We start from the raw sequence: 24036 nt of genomic DNA, 5'->3' as shown, positions 1-24036 counted from the left end.
TGGTGGTCTGGTTTTGTTCCCTATTTTATTTTATTTAATCTTCAATGTATGCTTTAATTTTCTTTCCTAAGATGATTCTATTTTAATTGTTAACTTTGTACATATCAGATTGTTTTTATATATGCTATATGAATATTTCTAATTGTTTTTTTATCCTTTCCTGATTTGCGTCAAAGAGAATGGGCGAGAAAGTGTAGATTCGCGGACATTAGTCACGAATCTACACTTTAGAGTCGATTTTTTCTGACTTCCCCCTAATCTTTGTACTTGGGTCAAACGGCGTTAGGTCACATTTATATCCAGTTTGCAAAATGTATAAGTATATTATAAAGTGCTTGCAACATTATCGAGTAAAGTGTTTTGTTTTTACTAAAACTGGAAAATGTGTTCGGAAATTGAAATACATGCAAAACGTATTTTCACCTGAGCTTTTCACATCATGTTATTTTTTGAAAGACAGTCATTTTCAAATTGAACTATCACTTTAGTTTGTACACTGAACGATAGATTCGTAACTCATAACTCATATTCAGTTAATGAAGATTCGTAAAAAAATCTACACTTTCATCAGTAGAGTGACGTCACAGAAATAGTTTATTACGAGTTAAAGTTACTCCCAACTATTGTTTATGTATTTGACAGATTATCTGTTGAAACTGAAGCTCCCAGTCATCCGTGTTTACAATAAGATGGTACAAGACAAGGACTTTCCAATCCCAGGATCTCACATCGACACAAGTTCAAACGAAGCCAAGATGGATCCCGGTCTTAAGATCATCTCCCTGCATCATCTTATCCGTATGAAGCACAATTCTTACAGTGAGAGGCTCTTGGGATTTGATAAACGATTTCAGAGTAAAAGCTACAAGAGCAACCCGACAGACCTGTCTCGTTATAGGAGAACAATACGCCTAGCAGAGGTTGGTTAAAATGGTTACATACCTAGAGTGTGGGTTCATATGTTGATGTCCTTACAGACCTGTCTCGGTATAGGAGAACAATACGCCTAGCAGAGGTTGGTTTAAAGGGTTACGCACCTAGAGTGTGGGTTCATATGTTGATGTCCTTACAGACCTGTCTCGGTATAGGAGAACAATACGCCTAGCAGAGGTTAGTTAAAAGGGTTACGCACCTAGGGTGTGGGTTCATATGTTGATGTCCTTACAGACCTGTCTCGTTATAGGAGAAGAATACGCCAAGCAGAGGTTGGTTTAAAGGGTTACGCACCTAGAGTGTGGGTTCATATGTTGATGTCCTTACAGACCTGTCTCGGTATAGGAGAACAATACGCCTAGCAGAGGTTGGTTAAAAGGGTTACACACTTTGAGTGTGTGTTCATAAGTTATTGTCCTTATTCTAACCCAAACCCTTACCATAACCCCTACTGCAACCCTAGCGTGTATATCACGCTAAGTTACGATAAGTTATTGGAACATTGGATTGTCGGAACAGAGAGCAGTCGCAAGTTGAATTTTCAAATCATTGGTTTTTACATAATGGTTTACGCCTACACATTTGGTATTTGAAACAAAGTGTTCTCAGCGAATGTTCAAATGCCAAGGATATAAATTATGAGTGAGTAAATACATGACAAATTAATGTTAAATACATTTCGTTTGTGGATTTCGCAGAAAAAAAATCATTCGGTGAAATCTAGCTTTTCTCTTTCACCTGGCGCCGCCTCTATAGTAAAATACGCGTCTGGTTTTCAACGCATCAAACATGCCTTCAATACTTATACAATCCAGAGAAGTTCCTTGCTCTATGTTTTATTAGAATATGAAATGTACTAGTGAATTGAGGAAGATGAGATGGGGAAAAAGAAAGTTGAAATTTTAAGGCATTCTCCATATCTACAAAATCGCCTATCTTAAAAAAACCAAGTAGACACACAAATCAACATTCTAATGCGTCATGTAACTTTCTGAGGATCTAATTAGGGATGCCTTTCTTTTGTCATTTCCTTTAAAATAGTCATCCAGATTACGATTCTCAGTGTCGACAAACAAAATAGGCAACTTTTAAAATAAATTCTGATACATGTAACTAAGTTTGAGAGTATTATTATGACTTCTTGATTTGAACAGGCTGAGGAACTACCCAGATACAAAGTGGTATTGTGCACATGCAACAAGGCAGGATGTACAAAAATAACAGATTTGAATGTGATCCAATGCATAATTGATGAAGGCGGTATGTGTAATGAACCAGAAACTTTGATACCACTCGTTGGAGCCAAGCCACGTCAGATCGTCCTAATTGGGGATCATAAACAACTAAGGTAATTGTCTCGCTTTAAAAAGGATCGAAAATATTGAATATCTACCGCTCTTCTGAGAGTCAAGTTTATTATTGAAAAGTAGTTAGTTAGGCTGTCAATCACAATACACATTGATATACTCATTCAACATCTCAAAAATGGTTCGCGTTTTCTTTGTAAAAATTTTATTCTAATATTTGTTTCAGTGTTCAGCAAATTAGATAGTTGAACACTGGATAATTACTTCTAGAACCATTACTTACAATAAATACGTATACTATTATGCGGCGCTGGGTTATGTGCGCTCAATGTACATGGAATGATGCTGCACTGTTATGAAACATCATTCTATAACATGGCATCAAATAGTCAAAACTTTGCCTTTTAACAAAACAAAAGAAGCAAAGATAGAGGTCGGGATAATTATGAAGATAATAATGATAATTCGGAGGCGGGGGGGGGGGGTCGATGACGATTCACTTGTAATATGGAAGAATTAAACTGAATCATATTTTTCTTTTAGACCCGTAATTCAAGACAATGCAGCCATCGAACTTGGGATGGAAATATCATTACTGGAGAAGTACGACAACAAACCAGTGGTTAAGATGCTTACATTTCAGTACCGAATGGTGAGTCTTTTTTTACTTTTGTTAATTATAACACCTTTTTTTAATTCAAATTCGCCGAAATTAAATTTCATCCAACCCTTTGCCCTAGAGGCCATTCACTGGGTAGGCAAGTTGTCACGTGGGTCGGAGCCGAAGCGGCATTCATTTGTGCAGTACCAAAACTTACATCCTCTGTATCAACAATTTGTATGTCATCTGTCTGTCTGTGTGTCAATTGCCAGAATGTTAACATCTTTATAAGTGTGTGTTCAGATGAACTAAACTTAACTTCTCAAACCATTAGAACAAGATTTTTGCCCCACACAAAATACAATCATAGAGCAGTGCAAAACACAGTTATTTACACCCCCACATCAAATGCCTACCGCGTGAGCAGCTTCAGGCAAGCGCATACACAGTTTGACTCGGTGCTTGCAGGGTTAATGTTGAATATAACGAACAATAAATAATCATTTTGTTAAAGTCAGGATTTAATATGAGATTAATACAAATTGCTTTACAATTCAATGACTCGGTGAAATATGCTTTTTGTTTGCTTTAGTTGACACGGAAACCCAATGTTATATTACACGGTTTTAAATTTCTAACAACCTCTGACACCTCTTACTAAAAACTTATCTTTTGATCATTGCAGCACAAGTCGATTTGCGACTTTCCTTCCCAGGAGTTTTATAAAGGGGAGTTGGTTCCTGCAGCCAGTATGGTGGCGCCCAGACAGACTTCAAAGGTGAAATGGCCTGGCGGTGCGGATAACCCCATAGTATTTTGCCACCATATCGGCCGGGAAGAACATACGAGTGTGCGGGGCGAGGAAGGTGGTGAACAATCCAAGGCAAATGTCCAAGAGGTTCAACATGTGGTATGTAGAACCCCACTCACTTCAAATTAGTCCTGCCTTCATACTAGTTCTCATAAATAAGCTACATGTGGTATGTAGAACCCCACTCACTTCAAATTAGTCCTGCCTTCATACTAGTTCTCATAAATAAGCTACATGTGGTATGTAGAACCCCACTCACTTCAAATTAGTCCTGCCTTCATACTAGTTCTCATAAATAAGCTACATGTGGTATGTAGAACCCCACTCACTTCAAATTAGTCCTGCCTTCATACTAGTTCTCATAAATAAGCTACATGTGGTATGTAGAACCCCACTCACTTCAAATTAGTCCTGCCTTCATACTAGTTCTCATAAAAAAGCTACATGTGGTATGTAGAACCCCACTCACTTCAAATTAGTCCTGCCTTCATACTAGTTCTCATAAATAAGCTACATGTGGTATGTAGAACCCCACTCACTTCAAATTAGTCCTGCCTTCATACTAGTTCTCATAAATAAGCTACATGTGGTATGTAGAACCCCACTCACTTCAAATTAGTCCTGCCTTCATACTAGTTCTCATAAATAAGCTACATGTGGTATGTAGAACCCCACTCACTTCAAATTAGTCCTGCCTTCATACTAGTTCTCATAAATAAGCTACATGTGGTATGTAGAACCCCACTCACTTCAAATTAGTCCTGCCTTCATACTAGTTCTCATAAATAAGCTACATGTGGTATGTAGAACCCCACTCACTTCAAATTAGTCCTGCCTTCATACTAGTTCTCATAAATAAGCTACATGTGGTATGTAGAACCCCACTCACTTCAAATTAGTCCTGCCTTCATACTAGTTCTCATAAATAAGCTACATGTGGTATGTAGAACCCCACTCACTTCAAATTAGTCCTGCCTTCATACTAGTTCTCATAAATAAGCTACATGTGGTATGTAGAACCCCACTCACTTCAAATTAGTCCTGCCTTCATACTAGTTCTCATAAATAAGCTACATGTGGTATGTAGAACCCCACTCACTTCAAATTAGTCCTGCCTTCATACTAGTTCTCATAAATAAGCTACATGTGGTATGTAGAACCCCACTCACTTCAAATTAGTCCTGCCTTCATACTAGTTCTCATAAATAAGCTACATGTGGTATGTAGAACCCCACTCACTTCAAATTAGTCCTGCCTTCATACTAGTTCTCATAAATAAGCTACACAAGGTATTTAATAAGGAGCGTTTACCTTTTTAACATCGGCTACAACTTCAACAAATAAGAGATTAATTATTTGTTTTAAGTTTTTGTGATGTTTTTGTAACTTTTGATGCATTTTTTAGAACGAATCCAACCCGATTATGATTGCAAATAAATGACCCTTACCCCTTTAATTCAATTAAATTCAATTCAATTCACATTTTATTTTGTTTCAACAAACACATTTCCACAAATAATACAGAACTCTTATCAAACTCTTAGTTCGTTATAATGATATTGATACCCTGACATTTGCATTAGCCATTATACACATAATGAATGTTTATGAGTGCAATGGTGCGAATATGTTCATGAGTTGAAAGATGGAATGTTCTATTCAACGAGGCGGAGCCGAGTTGAATGGAACATTCCAGCTTTCAACGAATGAACATATTCGCACAATTGCACGAATGAAAAACATTCATTATTTGTTTTATATAACATCCAAGTAGAACTTTGTCATTTTGATTGAAAGAAACAACTTCCAAAACAAACAATTTCAACTGTAGAAGCCGAATGCTAGTAATTTTACTATGCTTTCTTGCAGTAACACCTGCTGCGTTACCAAAGACACGCGCACGCAGTGATCTTTTTACTCAGCTTTTTCGTTCCATCCGAAAAGTACCATTGCACGCTGGCAGCGTGCCAGCGTGCAATGGTACTTTTCGGATGGAACGAAAAAGCACGGCGAGTGACTCAGCGTGCAATGGTACTTTTATTTGCTATCACGTGACGGACAATCCTCCAATCAAATGGCAAGGATCTGCTTGGGTGTTATATAAAATGTTTTATATAACACCCAAGCAGATCCTTGTCATTTGATTGGAGGATTGTCCATCACGTGATAGCAAATAAAATGTACCATTGCACGCTGAGTCACTCGCCGTGCTTTTTCGTTCCATCCGAAAAGTACCATTGCACGCTGGCACTGCCAGCGTGCAATGGTACTTTTCGGATGGAACGAAAAAGCTGAGTAAAAACATCACTGCGTGCGCGTGTCTTTGGTAACGCAGCAGGTGTTACTGCAAGAAGGCATAGTAAAATTACTAGCATTCGGCTTCTACAGTTGAAATTGTTTGTTTTGACAGTTGTTTCTTTCAATCAAAATGACACAGTTCTACTTGGATGTTATATAAAACAAATAATGAATGTTTTTCATTCGTGCAATGGTGCGAATATGTTCATTCGTTGAAAGCTGGAATGTTCCATTCAACTCGGCTCCGCCTCGTTGAATAGAACATTCCATCTTTCAACTCATGAACATATTCGCACCATTGCACTCATAAACATTCATTATGTGTATACTATTCAACGAGGCGGAGCCGAGTTGAATGGAACATTCCAGCTTTCAACGAATGAACATATTCGCACCATTGCACGAATGAAAAACATTCATTATTTGTTTTATATAACATCCAAGTAGAACTGTGTCATTTTGATTGAAAGAAACAACTTTCAAAACAAACAATTTCAACTGTAGAAGCCGAATGCTAGTAATTTTACTATGCCTTCTTGCAGTAACACCTGCTGCGTTACCAAAGACACGCGCACGCAGTGATGTTTTTACTCAGCTTTTTCGTTCCATCCGAAAAGTACCATTGCACGCTGGCAGCGTGCCAGCGTGCAATGGTACTTTTCGGATGGAACGAAAAAGCACGGCGAGTGACTCAGCGTGCAATGGTACTTTTATTTGCTATCACGTGACGGACAATCCTCCAATCAAATGGCAAGGATCTGCTTGGGTGTTATATAAACGCCCATAATTACTACCACTTTACTCGTGGGTGATGACACGTAGTTACATGAAAGTAAGTGTAGGCTACTGCCGAAGATCCTAAAATGTCACGACTGGGATCCGAACCCACACTGAAGCCATCAGAACTTGAACTCAACACTTTAAACCGCTCAGTGGACACTCACGCATTAATAAACTTCATTGATTTTACGATAGCAACCACATCTTTCCCTCAACACTGATTTATGTGTAGGTACGTATGGTATCATCCTTAGTGGGAGATCTGCATGTGAAACCAGACAATCTTGTTGTACTAACCCAGTATCGACATCAGAAATTCAAGATCGAAGAAAGCATGAAATCGAAAGGTCTTAAGATCAATGTTAGCACAGTCATCACAAGTCAAGGTAAAAAGCTCCTTCTGAGTATTTTAGTTTTTCATTTTCTTACTTGTTGAATGAAGTTTTGATAAAAGAAAGCTCAATAAAATATGCGTTTTTAAGGAAATCATTCAATCGTTACCGTTTTCATAATTTGGGACGATTGGCTAAAAACAGTTTTCTAGACAACAGTTTTGCAGGCATTTAACGATTTCATGAGGGATAGGGTTAAATGGATCAGCACATTGGCCGAGATGGCTGATCAATCTGAGCTTAAGTTAAGTTCGGATTAATGAGGGAACCGTTTTTAAAGAATTGTGACTCGGGCAAATGTGTCATTAGGTGATCAGGGATCATGATCAAACCTTGTCCAACCTCGATTCAAAAAAATTACCTGATCCGGTAGGAGAGTTAAAAGCCAGTTCGGTAGGGGAATCCGGCAACCAGACTAACCAGTTAAACACGATTGAGTGGTTATTGAAAAGAGTAACTTAATGCTAAAAATGCTTATAAAGCTTTGCACCGACATTGGGGAAACCTATCATACTCTATCTGTTCTGAAGTTTTGGCCAAATCGAACAGAAACCTAAACTGAAAAAACCCTACAAATAAATCTTCAGCAGGTGGATCAAATTGATTCTTATCCCACTTTGATCAAAGATTGTAAACAAACATTCTTCAACACTATTCGGAATGAATGAATGAATGAATGAATGAATGAATGAATGAATGAATGAATGAATGAATGAATGAACGAATGAATGAACGAACGAATGAATGAATGAATGGAAACAAAGCGTGGTACTTTTGTTATGATGTTTTTAATTTCTTTATTCTAGGAAATGAGTGGGATTACGTGATCCTGTCTACAGTTCGATCACTGCCCTTGGTGCAGATTGATGAGAAACCGCCACTTGCTTGGAGGAAACGACACCTTGGATTCATAACTGACGTCAATCAGATCAATGTTGCCATTACGCGCCCAAAACTCGGACTTATCATTCTGGGTAAGACTTTAGTTTTAAACGTATACTTTGTTTGTAATTTGTACTATGGTTCAATTGTATAAGTTGTAAATACTATATTCTGTTTCTTTAAAACCCTTCAAAGAGGGTTGTTGTCAGCACATGCTGACAAATGGTTAAAGATGCATTGTTTTAACCACGTTACACAATAGTCAGTACATAAATGCCATGGTATCCTAAAGTTGGACCATACCAAACGCCATAGAGGCAGTGTCAATCAATCAAAACTTAGTATAGCCTGAACATCTGACGTCAAACTTCAGGGCTCGTGAATTAATTACCTTAGAGATTTGCCTTGAGCCTACGGCAATCTTCGGTCATAATCACCTTTAACCCCACATTCATTTCACATGGAGATTCACAGTTAAATCTTGCACCTGCCAATCAGCACCTCGGACCAATCAAAACACAGATATGGAAAGCTTAAGTCACTGCACGTTTGTTTGTTCAATGAGATCACTGTATCCAATGAATTGTGTCTGTTAAACCAGTGCCTGTCTTAACCAGTCTAAGTAACGCAGACTTTTTGTTTCGTATCAGGAAACAAGTATCTACTCCGTAAAGACGAGACATGGAACTCTTTATTAAAGCACTACGAGACGAAGAAAGCAGTGGTTGAGGCAAACAGTTTCCCCAGAACCATAGAGAGGCGAAAGAGAAAAAGCAATGTAAGTGCCCGTCACTGTTAAACTTGCAGAAACCATTAACCTATATATGAAAATTATGGGTGTTTTCCTCTGGTTAGATATTCGTTACAGAATGTTAAAACACGGACTTTGGTGACTCTTTGAGAAAGACTCTGCTAGGGTCGAAACGTCACACCATTACTACTTTTTTAAATTAGTTATTTGGTATTTAGTTTGTACTGTTCCAAGCATAATAAGAGGATGAATCAGGAGAAGTTTTACTGTTTCAATGAATTACGAACATTAACTTATTATCAAAGGTATTCGAGCTACACGTAGGCCTACTAAATAAAAAAAAACCAAAACCCACTCATACAAAGATGATGGGGAGAGGAATGAGGGGGGGGGGGGGGTCGTACCGTATTCGTGAGTGTCCTCCGCCCTCTCCCACACCCCCACCCAAGAGATTCTGTCTACCACACCCAAACCAACCCCAGTATTCAGATTGTGTACACTTTCTTTCCCAGGCCAAGTAAGGCTTCATTCCAGGACAACAAGTTGTTTTTCAACATCAACATCAAGTTTGACAAGAAAGCCCACGTAGCCCACAAGACGTTCTATGTCAGGTTCTCAACCCTCCTATTATTTGTTAGACAGCCGTCAACGTCAACTATAATAAGCTGACTAAAAAGAAAACAATCAATTGACATCGTGTATAGACACGATGTAGTGTTTTAGTTTGTAGTTTTTCGATTTTTATAAACATTAATTAAGTTTTGGTTTGGCGAATTCGTTTAATCCTGATATTATATGTGATGCCGAACTGAGTATACTGAGAAAGAATGTTTGATGTTGCCGTTAGACATGCTGGCCACTTTCTAAAGCTGGAGTGACACATGAATGCAACATGTTTTTGTTTACTTGTTAAATTATTATAATTATGTTGTGTAAATATAGACATTAATTGTCTAAGGAGTTCATACGAACACATGTATGTATAACCAAGTATTGTAGATTCTGTTTTTATACGAACATTTTTTATTAGAGTCATTTGTGGGCCTTGTATCAAGTATTTTAAGTAGTTTTAGGTATTTTTTATTAGAGTCATTTGTGGGCCTTGTATCAAGTATTTTAAGTAGTTTTAGTTTTTTTTTTATTAGAGTCATTTGTGGGCCTTGTATCAAGTATTTTAAGTAGTTTTAGGTATTTTTTATTAGAGTCATTTGTGGGCCTTGTATCAAGTATTTTAAGTAGTTTTAGGTATTTTTTATTAGAGTCATTTGTGGGCCTTGTATCAAGTATTTTAAGTAGTTTTAGGTATTTTTTATTAGAGTCATTGTGGGCCTTGTATCAAGTATTTTAAGTAGTTTTAGGTATTTTTAATTAGAGTCATTTGTGGGCCTTGTATCAAGTATTTTAAGTAGTTTTAGGTATTTTTTATTTGAGTCATTTGTGGGCCTTGTATCAAGTATTTTAAGTAGTTTTAGGTAGAGGGTGTTTAGATAGAGGGTGTTTTTTGAATGTACTATTTAAAGTCTCGTGCGTATTTGATCATCCCGGACAATTTTGTCGTCCCGACCGATTGAGTTTTAAGTGAGCGGGTTTTTGTTTTGTCGATTAGTTAATAATCTAACGATGTTTTTGGCTATAAAAATTAAATTTGTTGTTAGGAGAGTTAATACTCATTGATAAACAATTTGAAAGTAAAACCAATTTAACAAAATAACCAAGAACATCAACGAGTAAGCATTGACCTTGGTATCTGGTCACGGGTACCCAAAACACTCATTATACATTAATCTAAATGGACGCACGAATTCGGGCGTGATTCGCAAAGAAAGAAAAAAAAAGCATCTCAATCGTCCTAAGTTTTAATTTTCTCTCAAAGATATTTTGAACAGATATTTAGTAATAATTAATATATAAACGTTGGAATTATATTTGTTACAACTTGCTGGGGGTAATTTTAATTTTCATGAATTTTGTATAGGCCTAAAAATAATTAATAAAATAATATAACACTTGATTTCATCGAACAACGAATTAATAGTCTTCGTTCGAGTTGGTTTCTCGTTTTCGAAAAGCGCGAGACTTGCACAGTCGATTATGTTTATTTTCATACAATAAATTGAAAGACATAGGCCTATATTTTTGTATTTCCTCTTTGTGTGTGCAGACTATAAGTTGGTCTATGACTCTAGCTTGATTGTCATTTTGACAAGTAATTTTTGTATAATATGTAAAATGATTAATATTCTAGCTGCTGTTATTTAAAGTGCCAAACACCAGAATCATCACTTGGTTTATCGAAACTAACAAACCTGGGAAAATTAGGGTTCATCGAAGTTGCACGAAATTAATAAAAGAGAAAAACCCACCCTTGTTGGATTTGGTGAAAAATTACCACTCTCTCTAAAACTACATTATTTCAACTTGTAACAATGCTTTATAATATCAACAGCTTTCCATTAGTGCAGTGCCTTTTTCAAATAAGTTTTTATGCTCATTAATTTTTTGTTGTAGTTAACAAAAGTGTCATCTTCCTTTAAATGAGTTGAATAATTATGTAATTATAATTGGTAAAGGATTTCTTTTGAATGTATTTTATAGGGGTGGTAGTGTTTATGTAACTTTGTTATGTTAAATATTTGTTGTTTTTAGCGGTATAATATATTGTTCATCTTTGACTCTGTGAGACATAGCGTGGAGAGGGGTGGGGGACACATTCACATTTCAGACTTATTTTTTTTTTCTGCCACAAGTCTTTCTTTTTTCGACATGATTTTTAAAGGCATCAACACACTCGGGAAGAACAGGAATAATTCTATTCTGAGTAGATTTAAACCTCTTGATCTGATTCAGAAGAAGAATAAATCAACAGTGGCTGCTATTTAGTTGGTTGTCTTATTTTAGTGACTACACTACAAAATGTGTGTTTATGTGTTGCACAAGGGTTGTCAAAACCAATATAGGGGTAGGTTTCAAAGCTAAAAGGAACAAAACCAAACCAGGGTCAAATGTCAGGGCGCTGTTTGAAAGGGGCTTCTTTACAGTCTTCTAGAAGCAGCAATGGCCACGCTACCACTCACATTATTTGGTGTTGCAGCTGGTATACGGTAACCTCCCGATAAAAACTTCGTTGTGCTTAGCTACTTTTTGCTTTAAGGAAATTAGGCCCGTATGGTAAGCGCAGCTTCATGCACGGGCAATCCGAGATCATTCTATTAATTTGAGATATGTTCAAAACTGAAGAAGTTTCGTTCATGTTCGAGAGTGGACTCATGGCACGATAACTCTAAGATGCGACGCACGGTTTGCATACTATGGTATTTTTTGGGAAGTCGTTCAACACACATTAATACTTGTGACCACAAAATACTGTATCATACAACACCAAAATGATAAGATAGTGGGTCTGATTCGACATAATGGTTCCTTTGCGAGCACGACGTTCCACAACGTAATTTTAAAGTAAATTTTGAAATCATACAAGGCTAAATGGTTTACTCACATGTTTTCAGAGGGTTGAAGTTTGGGTCCAGTTAGTCGACTGCTCCATCATGATTATAAAACATCTTTTGATTTCACACGCCGTGAAAGCATTCAGTTTAAAAAACTAAGTTGGATTGGCACAGGCCCCAGCATTTTCCTGCAACAGGTGTCGCAACCCGTGCTATAAAACACACTTTTCTACAGTGTCTGCTCCAAATACAAAATACACTTTCTGAAAAGAGAAATGCAGACATTTTCAGAATTTAAGCTCCCATCAAGTCTTTTTGCACGCACGAACTCTTTGGGTTTATACAGCTCATTACCATACATCCCTTCCAACACAAAGGAGCACGTTTCTGATGACATGCAACAAAACACATTCTTGCTCGCCTCTTTCCAATTCACTTGCCATTTTGACTATTCCATTGTGAATTACTAAACGGGTGCTACACTACAGTCTTATTGGGGAATGAAACCGGCCTTTGTTAAAAAGATCACTGATTAAAGACTTCGACATTATTTCAATAGTATACGCTTAGGGGCTTTCTAGTTTGCCCACAAGAATTGTACCTCAAACTTCCCCAGAATAGCAGTATAAAACGTTTGTTTGTTTGAATGTTTGTTGTGGGTGTTGGGGTTATTGTTGTTGTTGTTTTCTGGGATGGGGCATTGTTTTGGTGATTGTCTTTTCTATACCACGCCCACTTATCTGACACAGGGCGTCTCACACAAAGTTCCCATACTTCAACTAACTATTTTCATCTTGTATGAACGTTTCCCTTATTAAAACCTCTAAGAATTACCGAGATTTTCGGAACACGACGAATACAACTAAATAGGTATTGTATATCAAACACCAAACGGGCTTTCAATAAAGTCGGCGGCAATGTTATAACAAAATAAAACAAATATATGGTGTATGTGATTAATTAATTGGGTTCATGAACTATAATTATAAACGGAAACTTTTAAACAGACGAGTAAACCCTGAGAAGGCATGCCGCATCAGCAACGTAAAGACATAATCCTCTATTATTAAAAGTGCGTTTATGGTTCACTCTTTACAACTGAGTGAGTTATTGATTCGGAAAAATGTATTGAATCTGTGAAGTGTGAACAGCGCCCCCTTCCGGTTGAATCAAATAAATTGTCGTTATGTTTTGGCGTGTTTTGGCATCTTTTAATATTTCATATTCTCTTCACCACATCGCAGACACTTGTCAGCTCATATTTAATATGATCGTAAGCTGGAACACGCCACTTGTCGTAGGGGCGTCACATCAAATGAGACATTGGTTTGGTTTGAAGAGGGCATGACAAAACATGACAAAACATTCTTAATGTACAAAAACGTTCTGTCAATAATGTCATTGGTACAAGATACCAACAACTTTAAGCAGATAAACAAGCTAAAATTTACAAGAGCCTGTTTACAACACACAAAATAACAAAAATCGCTAGTAAATTTAAAACAAACTCCCTTAACCTATGAAAAAAAATTGTCAGAATGCTCAGACAACGTGCTACGAGGAGCGTTGCAACCAAACAGGTCGCTACGCTGCATGGTTTTAACAGCCGCTCACAGCGTACGGACAGTCACTGTACAGAACAACGTGCAAATTAGCCACGACTAAAGCTGATACAATCTGCTAGTACAAGAGATACAAACACCAATTGATTTGATATGTCTGTATTCTATTGTCGTACCAGAACATCACCCAATAGACTGTTCAAAACAGGAAATTAAAACAATCACAGACTAATCCGGGCAGGTGTGATGCGATGTAATAGGAAAGGAAATAAATACAACGTGATTTATTGATAAATGGCAAGTGAATATAAATCACCGAAATGACTAATTTGTAGTGACAGCATCGAGATAATGTTTGTAATTACTCTAGCGAGGGGAATACATGTTTATGTCCAGTTGAGCAATCTTTAATTTGACCTTGACATTCACAAGAATCATCAGATTTATCGCAGTATGACAAAGGGATTACAATTCAATCAAGTATAACCCCGGGAAGCTATTACAGAGTGAGCTTTCCCTGAATCCCTATCAATCCCAACTTGAAGTATTGCAATATTTTAAAAGTGAAGGTTTGAAAGGTTGCTGAGAAGCAAAGCTCAGAAAATCGTCAAATCATTCAAGGTTTGTGGAAATGTAAGTAATAACTCAACATTCACTGAAGGACAATTAATAATAATAGAGTGACATTCAGACAGCGTTCTGAGAAAGAGAGAGAGTATTGGTCGCTGATTGTGATATATGAAATTGTGTTAACTCTTTTGACTCTTGAGTTTTAGCAGTTGTTGTTAATTTCTAAACTTTTGCTAAAGCTTTGCTTTCTTTGTATTGGTGTGATTATTTCAGCTCAGACCTATAATTTAGTTTTAGTAGACACTCCATATACAACCAATCTGTTAACATGTTGGCAAATAGATGAGAAAATAGAATTAGCTGTTGCAAACAACTTACCAACCAAATGGAACGAGAGTATAAATGCAAAAAATAGTTAATGGCCTGACGTTTCGACCCTAGCAGAGTCTTTCTAACCTTCGAGAAAGACTCTGCTAGGGTCGAAACGTCAGGCCATTAACTATTTTTTGAAGGTTGGCAAATAAGAGGATCATTGTTTCAAGTGTTTGAAAATATAATTATTCTTGAAATCATTAGTGGCCTGACGTATTCGATAACGTCAGAGTCTTTCTCGAAAGGTAAAAGCGAGAGCGACTCTCTGTGGTCGAAACATCATGCCACTTACTACTTACTGTTTGCAGGAGGCATACCACCAATCCTGTTGGTTGCTAGTTTAAAACAGCTAATTATATTTTCTCAAAATTGTTCAAAAGAATTAGTTATGGAAATAGGTATTTGTAAAGTGTTCTCGTTTGTAATAATTTATTATTGGTACATTTTCATATTTTCATGAAAATGTACCAATAATAATTTATTACAAACGAGAACCGTGACAACGATGTGATGTGATTTCTGTTAAGCATTATGTTAAACGTTAAACCCTCATGTAAATTACTACAACAAATAAGATGCTATGGACAATTAAAAGGTCATCTGAAATAAATGTTCTTTTATTTTTTAATGATCATCACATTATTCAAACTGAAGGAATACACGTGGAAACAAAGAGTATAATTTTAAAACTTCACTAAAATGTTTACATCCATATTATTTTAAGCTGTACATAAAATTAATGTTGCCCTGACACAAAGCGTTACAATCCTCCATTTATTCTTTCTACACATATTGCAATATTTGTATGTTTTTAATTTCAAGATCTACACCAAGGTTTGAGAGACACAATAATATTATTATGCAAAGCAGATGTGAATAACTACGCATAGGACTACATATAGAATGCTTTTTTTATAGACAATTATATACAATGGAGAAAACTCCACCATTTCTTTCTGTAGCTTGACAATACTACTTCCACGCATAAACATAGGATACCCAAGCCGACACCATGCCTTAAAGTGCCGTGTGGTATCCTACCAAAGTCAACCTTATTATTATCAATAAAAAGGTAAAACTTCCAACATTGGTTTATTATTTTGTTATGGCGAAAGTATGCCTCGAAAACCTTTAACGGTAGGGGTCAGTTAGGTGTAAGGTTTGTGGTCACACAGGAGTACAACTTTTGTATGGAATAAAATATACTGTTAGTGTAAGTTTCCTGTTGGACTTGTTACCACCTGAAAAGGTATGGTTACGCCTCTTTAGTGCCCATCATCCATGAGATAATTGTTTGATCATTTGTTGAATGTCAGCAGTAATCAACGAGATCAGAGGGAGCATAAATCCACAGGTAATGATGCGTCAATGGGGTCTAAACACAGTCTGGCTTTTACGGTATATACGCGTGGATGAAAACATGATATCGATTGATGTGTGTCCATAGAAGACGGTATTTACAGGCTAAGGTGTTTCTGCTTGTCTGACCGACATTGGGCTTAGATTGGTATATCTCTCCCCTTATTTTTGTTCGGGTTCTAATTCATTCGTTCAATCACGTGGAGATTCAGACACCAAGGTGGCCCTGCAAACTCACACGTCAGTGAGGAATATTGTATGAATGTCCAATACTTTTATAAAGCCCCCTGTGCCCATTTATAGGTCAAAGGCGCGAGGTTTAAATTGCGATTATTCTCTGGGACTCACGAATTCTATCAGGATATTTATTGGGCAGAAAGTTGCACATTAATCTCCTTTCACACGGAGAAGCCCCGGCCGAAATATTATTATATTCCGTGTATCCACAAACGTTTAGTATCATACTGTATGCGATGAAATTCTCAATCGTTTTATGTTATTATACATGTAAACGGAAGGTTTTAGGCGAATACTACTTCACGAAAAAACATGAATGTTATTCGACACAAAATCGCAAGTAATAATAAAAATAGTCGTATTAATGAACATGGCGATTTGGACATGGATTACACAAAGGTCAAGAAGGTCTAAGTTTGGTGGTAATTGTTTCACATTAGCTCTCATTTTACGGTGGGTATAGGGTTCAACTATATGTTTTTGGTGGCAGTAGGTCTGTTTAGGATTCATGATCATTACTTTGATGGCAGTTTTTAGGTTATAGTTAATTATTCCATTACTTTTATTATATATGCTACATCTATAACTTAAAAGGGCTGATGTTTATAATCGTCAAGTAAATAATTACAACAATGTATAGCTGTGCGGTACACTACACATAAATAATGTGGTCATAAAATACAATTGTAATTCTTCAGCATATAGGCCAACACACAGAAATGTGCTACATATTAATTTGGTACTCTTGGTCGAAATATTTGTTTACAAGTAAAGTAAACATTTCCTTACATAACCACTTTTCATTGGGTGTTCAATTCATTTACATTAATGGGGTTGGGGCCGAGCTTTAGGTAATAGTACTGTTTTACAATATTAAGCCAACAAAAAGCTCTGTTTACGGAGGAAAAGGAGGTTTAACATTGGATGTAAAGTTAGCATAACGTTCACCACCACACCACAACCACAACAACCAACCACGACCACCGCCATCACAACCACACCATGCACGACCACCGCCATCACAACCCCACCATGCCGACCACCGCCATCACAACCCCACCATGCCGACCACCGCCATCACAACCCCACCATGCCGACCACCGCCATCACAACCCCACCTCTGACCGCTCGCTACCACCACTTAGATATTGCAACCATGTAACTCAAAGCAGTCTAAATATCCAAGAAGGAAATTCATTATAACCTTTTGTCTTTGCCTTTTACTTTTCCCCACACATATCCTCGGTTTCAGCCTGCCCCATTCACTAATTAATTACTCTTGCTCCATCTTCCCATCTTTGATATTGTCCTTTGTGTTTGCAACTTCCTGTGTTCAAACCAGCCCCCCCCCCCTTTGTCTCCATTATGCTCGGCTTCCCCCTTGGTTTTGATGTGTGTTGTCTGCCTCTCTCTCTATTCATGCACTTCCACTTGACTGCTATTGTTTCATTTATATATAGAAAACCTATGAGTTTTGTGTCTTAGCCTTAATTAAAGACTCTGTTAGGGTCAAAACGTCAGGTTAGTTATTCTTTGAACTGGCACATTATAACTGAATATTATATAAGAAGATTATCCACACTAACAAATGTAAGCTCTTGTTAGTAGTCTGTTTAATGGAGTCACCTTTGACTATCCTTGGAGCCAATTATTCGATTCATTAAGCTTGTAATAACGCAGTGGCTCTCGACTTTAAACTAAGTGGTTAAATTTACAATACCAATATTAGTCTAACTTGCGCAACGACAGTAAATAAGTTATCATATTTGTTTGCATCTTTTATGACCATACACAACAAAGACTGTTAGCTAAAACGTTATTTCATTTAATAAGACCCACTGTTTTCCTTTCGGTGCCGTTTCTGCTAAGTGTTTTCGTTTTTTGTATTTTATCTTGAGGTTGTTCAACCCAAAATTAATTTAATATATTTTACTCATTCAGTTAATTACGTGATGTATTACTTCACATTTTGTCTTTGATGTATTTTTGATACAATGTGAGACCCACATGATCAGCTGATGTGGTCCAAACATCAATCCTAAGGACAACCTATATCTAGCTTTACATTCACTTCTATTTCTTGATTTGATTAAACTCTAGTTTAAATGCAGTTGGTCTTGTTTACAAGTTGTCAAAGCAATGAAATGTACGGATTGCCCACTGAAACTTATCAATTAAGATTAAAACACCCAACACTATGCAATGTTGGTCAAACTGCAATGTCTAACCCTCTCAAGATGTAGGTCTTTCCCCAACTAGGTTGTAGTAATTCCCATTCAGCCATTCTGTATTTCTGTAATTAAAGAAGGACATCTTCAGGCATGCTATAACTGAAACCGATTAAAATCACCCCTATTATTTGTTAAACCATCGTTATTTTCCTTACGTCCAGTTGTAATGACTTCCCTTGAATGACATATTTTGGAGGAAAGTAATAATTTAGAATCTCGTAACTACAGGCCAGGTGAAAAAAAAAAAAAAAAAAAACCCACACAACAAACAATGTAAAAACCGATGATACGGACCTACCAACGGGTACCAGAATTACGAAAGGGACTTGCGGACAATTGTTTTTAAATCACACATTTGTTTATGTTACAGGAATAAGAAGTTGTTTAGGTTAATCGTTGTTTTTAATTTTTTTTTTAATCATTCCATCACATACAATGGGAAAATAGAATTATGCAAATTTTCTTTGTGATAGTTCGTACACATATGAAGGAATGTAATATAAAGCTCGTTAATATCTCAAAATACTAATGTAGTCAGATCCTATCATTGAAGGAAAACACAAAATAGTCGTAGGCAAAAACATATTAAAATAATTCAATGATTGATAAAGTACGTTTATATATAATATAACATGTCTTTTTACAGGTTAAACCTTATGCATTGACGTGATACATCTGCCATATTAGAGGTCAACCAATGATCAACCAATCGAAAACGCACAGATTAGTAGCGCAGCGCACATGATTGGCCAATGAACAATCTTTTTTGTGATCTCTAGGAGAGGGCGCCCTACTCAATAATGACGTCATGTGCATAAGATCTATAACGGTGCCAGTGATTCAAACATCTCCACGTGGTATGTCTCAACACACTACCAGTCTTGCTTTCCTTGTGCACGCTATCGGCCTTGCTTTCCTTGTGCTACTGTACTTCCCGGCTTATGCTTCTCTCTACCATGCTTCTTACAGTACTCGGCCACCTCCTCCCAAACACACCCCGTATCCTCATGGCAACATTCCTCATTCAAGCCACGTTTCCTCTTACTTCCGATCAAAAAGTCCTTGGCTGCCCATTCTTTTACAAATTCTGGAAGAAAAGAAAAAATACAGGAGCAGACGGTAAATGATCAATGAAAATGTGGTAGTTTGGCCGGCAAAGGAATTGGTACTGGGTCCAATCACAGTCAACTCGTGACCCACGGGCAAATATACTAGAATGTAATAATACAAGATCAAAATGGTACAATTAAATGGAAGGTGAACGTTTGGAAATCACTCTTAATATGAATTGCACTACCAACTTTGGAGTAGAAGCATACAGCAGTTGTCTGGAACATTCACCATTGGTAGCACATATTTTAAGTTATGTTTCGAATGTCTGACGATTAGGTAAATAATGAAATGTGACTGGCTTTTCTTCTCGGAGATTGCCTGCAACTGGTTGCCTGTAATTTGCCTCGCGTGATATGGGCCGTATACTCAAAGATGAGAAAGTCACTTAAGATGACAGCTTCACTTTCAAATCACTCGCGAGAGGAATGGCGTGTCTTTGATGTATTCACACTATGATGGAATGTGAGATCTGTTTCTTTTCTCGATGCTATCTCACTCGTACATTACATTGGTAAACTCTGCACGTATATCAAATCACTTGTTACCATTACACGCTTCATTTTCAAATTTCTGCTGCCTACTTGGACCGGAAGTACTCTTTAGTTCAAGACCATCCCATGTGTAAAAGTTGTATAAAGAGGGGTCAGATAGCTAAACAATGCACTGTTCAAAAGAGGCTGTATTTTGAGACATGAAAAACGGTATACTTAAAAATACTTTGGAAAGCCGTTTTGCAGCTTGTAAGTTACCAGGGTGAAGTTAATTTTATTGCATTAGCTAATGATCGTATGTATTCAGCTTGTGATGGTTGTCCATTTCACAGTCAAACTAAAGAGAGTCTGCTTTTAATTTGACTTGTTCAAGGATGAATGATGAGATTGAGTGTTATCGATAAACACATTATGTGCGCACTGTCTCACTGTACAGATCAATACAGAAAGGTTGAGAAGTTAAACACGAAATTAGCGTGGCACGGAGTAACGGGGCAGGAGGAGGGGGAAATACTCATCTTCATGTAAACGGGAAGTTACCCCCAACCCCTACTCTCGCTTCCCCACTTTACGGGTCTGTGATTCAATTTACCCCCTTAGAGATGAAGCCATGTCTCATGGTCAGCAGGCATCAATATCGCTCTCGCAACATTGCCAGCAATTACATACTGAATGTACGCGTCTTCAGCTGAAGTGGCGTACGATGTGACACTCATGGAGTTAGGCTGGAGAGCTCAACACGCTCGACGCCAAAGTGGAGTGCAACTATTTGTAAATAATGCAGTTCCATTATCCCAAAGATATCTCCAATTGACTTCTCTAACCATCATTGCATAAAATGGTCAATAAATAGCCTGGTAAGATTGGTTGCTCAACTTAATCGAATAAAGAGACAATGTTGGACTTATTGTGGAAGCGAACCATATAGTCGAATAAGAATTAAAGGCAGGTTGAACATTTGATTCACTAGATCAATGTATTTCCAAGTCTTTTTCTTGTTTTTTGATTTTCAGACGGAAAATATTATTGTCAGCAAAATACCAATCCAAACATTAATTTTAAAATTGCCGGTCTTTGGCTGGCACCGAAGCGAAATAAAACCGCTTTACTTTTTCATAGAATGTGATTGGCAGTAGTTTCGTTTCAGTTCGAAGAAAAAAAACGTCTGAAAAGTTTGCAGCGGAGGGATACGCCGAAAGGGTTCCTACGTAATTTTAGTTTTTATTTGTGGATCTTCCTCGTAGACCAAGGATCGAGAAAAATTGTAGTTTGACACAGGGTAAGACCAAACTGCAAAAACTAGGGCGAACATATTAACACTAATTTTTACAAACACCATTACACTGATGTCTTTGTAACACACACAGATGTTAATTTTGATTATCTTGAGTATCGATCGTCAACCATTGTTTGCAGTGTTAGGAGGAAGGGGTAGCCTAGTTTATACCTTCTCCGGTTCTTTTCGTGATCTTGCGTACATCATTCTGACAGGCCGCATCAAAGACAGGCTGAAGATGTTCGTTACATACATTAACGTGTCGCTCTGTGTTCCATAATCGTATCCAATCAGCTTTACTCCTGTAATCAAAACGAGAAACTAGAATTGAGCTGTTGCAAACTGTTAACCAGCCAGAAGAAACTAGAATTGAGCTGTTGCAAACTGTTAACCAGCCAGAAGAAACTAGAATTGAGCTGTTGCAAACTGTTAACCATCCAGAAGAACCTACAGTATTTATATAAACGCAAAACAGTTGTTAGTAAAGCGGATGTCTAGTGGCCGGTTTAGTTCAAGCTATGGTCGTTAAGTGAATTCCACGATTATCTCATGAGATTGTATGCAAACCATAATGGTTTGTATAACCTTTATAACTGTACATGTACATCAAATGGTTTACGTTGATTGTTCACAAACCTCAACAAACACTAATTAAAAGTTATCGTGGGATTGGGGCAGAAAGAACTGGAATTAGAAAAAGAAAATGGAATTAGAACTGAAGTAATGCTCTTACACTGCTAGTACAGGGGTGTTCAAATTGACACGGGTGTTGTCACATATAAATACCAAAGAGAGGTTTATTAACATAATGGTTGTTAACACACACCAAATGTAATTGTTTTGTTTTGCTCAAATTAGTGTTATTTTATTAGCTAATGATATAATGTCGATTCTTTGTTTTTTATCTATACGCGGCAACAGCAATTTTAACCACACTACACCACATCATTCAATCACTTCTACCTTTGTAATAAAGCGTCAGTTGATTAATAATTGAACAGTAAACTTTACAAAAGCTTCCCAACGGAAGTCATGCGCCAAGCTCGTGCCGATACTTAATAAGAACAAACATCAATGATGATGTCCTGAGGAAACTGGGTCAGGGTTTCCACCAAATAGCGTAGCTGTTTCTTAATGATGTTACACAAGAAAAATAATCCATGTTAAAATAGTCAGGATCTTTGTCAAAAGAAGCCTTTGGCAATTATCCTAATCACACTTGCACATAAATAATCACATCAGTAAATAATTTAGAAAAACACAATTCGTTTTTCCCCATAGAAGGTACGAAAGTCACAGTCGATTTATTTCCATATATGAAAATTTGGAAAAAAAAAGAAAAAAAACAATGTTTTTAGTTTTTCTTGTTTTTAATAGTTTGGATGACTGTATTGTGTAATGGAAACTTATTGGAACCGGGATCCGTGTGTTTAGAAAGAGCGAGGACGTCAATCGCTTCGCTTTCCTTTACTAAACCGAGATAAGGAGCTAGGACGTCAAGCGCTTCGCTTTCCTTTACTAAACCAAGATAAGGAGGTCGTTGAAAACGAGATGTACATAATGGAAGAAGAAGCGAAAAAGGGGAAATAATGGGGGGGGGGGGGGCTAACAAAGGAGAAAAACCTTAATAAGACATCCTTGTCTATGGATATAGTCAAGATAGAATTCAGTTAGACTTCCCTTCTTCCGTAGTTAACCGATAAATATTGTAGAAAAGAAAAATGGTTCCAAAGTATCAGGAATAGAAAGAGTGCTCATAAAAGTGGGGGAAGATAACGAATCTCTAAACCTCAGGTTTAAATGGTGTACACATGTCATAATATTATTGTATATTCTCTTAGAGCTAAATGTCAACAACAAGCATCATCAACAACAAATCAGACTGTGCATTCCATCCCAGGAATTAGTACGTCAGTCAAAAAGTCAAATTTAATGCCATTGTGATTGACTATCATAACAATTCAAGAATTAGGGCTAACCAAACAAGAATTTGTACAAGAATTTACAACTCTATTATATTTCAAATGTGACGTCATTGGATGTTTTTGTTTATTGTGACGCAATTCGCATTGGGCTCCCATTTTGTAATACTTTCACCCACTTTCTAAGAGCGTTTGAAAACACAAAACTGATTTATGCCTTGGGGTCAATTTCGTTTCTTGAGTTCTCTGTAATTTGTATTTTTTACAAGATGTTATAAGCGATAACCCAATTTGATATCTAGAAATGACCAAAGATCTGAGACAAAGAAAAGCAAAAATTTTCATAAAACGATATCATTGAATGGTCCCCAAGGCTAATTTGTGTTTTGTGTTTTTTCATTTCCTCTGTTTGGAAAAGGCCGTCGGCATATTGAGACCCAAATCTCATGAACTAAACGAACACGAGAAGTAGCCTCTCATAATAGGCACACTTCTTGACATTTCACGTTACGTATTTTTCTAATAAATAAGACCAGTACTGCACCTCACAGTTCGTGAGCAGAACCAAAGAACGTGATAATAGCATTGAATGGCTGTTGGTTTTTACCTCAGTTTACCGGGGGTTATGAATTTGAGCGAAGCAATAGAGGCTGAAACGGCACGAGTAGCCTCTCGTAGTCCAAGTCATGCTTCACACTCCTA

At 37.1% G+C, this 24036-nt stretch overlaps 2 protein-coding genes across 2 annotated transcripts in view; one reads left to right on the top strand and one right to left on the bottom strand.

Moving 5' to 3' along the window:
• LOC117291715 (helicase with zinc finger domain 2-like) overlaps positions 1-9692 on the top strand; it is a 33025-nt gene extending 23333 nt beyond the window's left edge. The window contains exons 26-33 of the mRNA XM_033773577.1: positions 643-920; positions 2088-2281; positions 2784-2892; positions 3527-3751; positions 6963-7116; positions 7929-8096; positions 8655-8782; positions 9268-9692. Coding sequence (XP_033629468.1) covers positions 643-920; positions 2088-2281; positions 2784-2892; positions 3527-3751; positions 6963-7116; positions 7929-8096; positions 8655-8782; positions 9268-9276 — 1265 coding nt within the window. The 3' untranslated portion in view covers positions 9277-9692. The remainder of the gene's footprint in view (positions 1-642; positions 921-2087; positions 2282-2783; positions 2893-3526; positions 3752-6962; positions 7117-7928; positions 8097-8654; positions 8783-9267) is intronic.
• Positions 9693-17608: 7916 nt separating this feature from the next.
• The window catches only part of LOC117291714 (probable insulin-like peptide 7), a 33079-nt gene continuing 26651 nt past the window's right edge, over positions 17609-24036 (bottom strand). Inside the window, exons 2-3 of the mRNA XM_033773575.1 lie at positions 21584-21714; positions 17609-19619 (exon numbers count right to left, since the gene is read on the bottom strand). Of these exons, the coding sequence (XP_033629466.1) occupies positions 19432-19619; positions 21584-21714 (319 nt within the window). The 3' untranslated portion in view covers positions 17609-19431. The remainder of the gene's footprint in view (positions 19620-21583; positions 21715-24036) is intronic.

Source organism: Asterias rubens, chromosome 6 (assembly GCF_902459465.1).
Source record: "Asterias rubens chromosome 6, eAstRub1.3, whole genome shotgun sequence".
Lineage (NCBI taxonomy): Eukaryota > Metazoa > Echinodermata > Asteroidea > Forcipulatida > Asteriidae > Asterias > Asterias rubens.
This window is presented reverse-complemented; position numbering and strand designations above follow the sequence as displayed.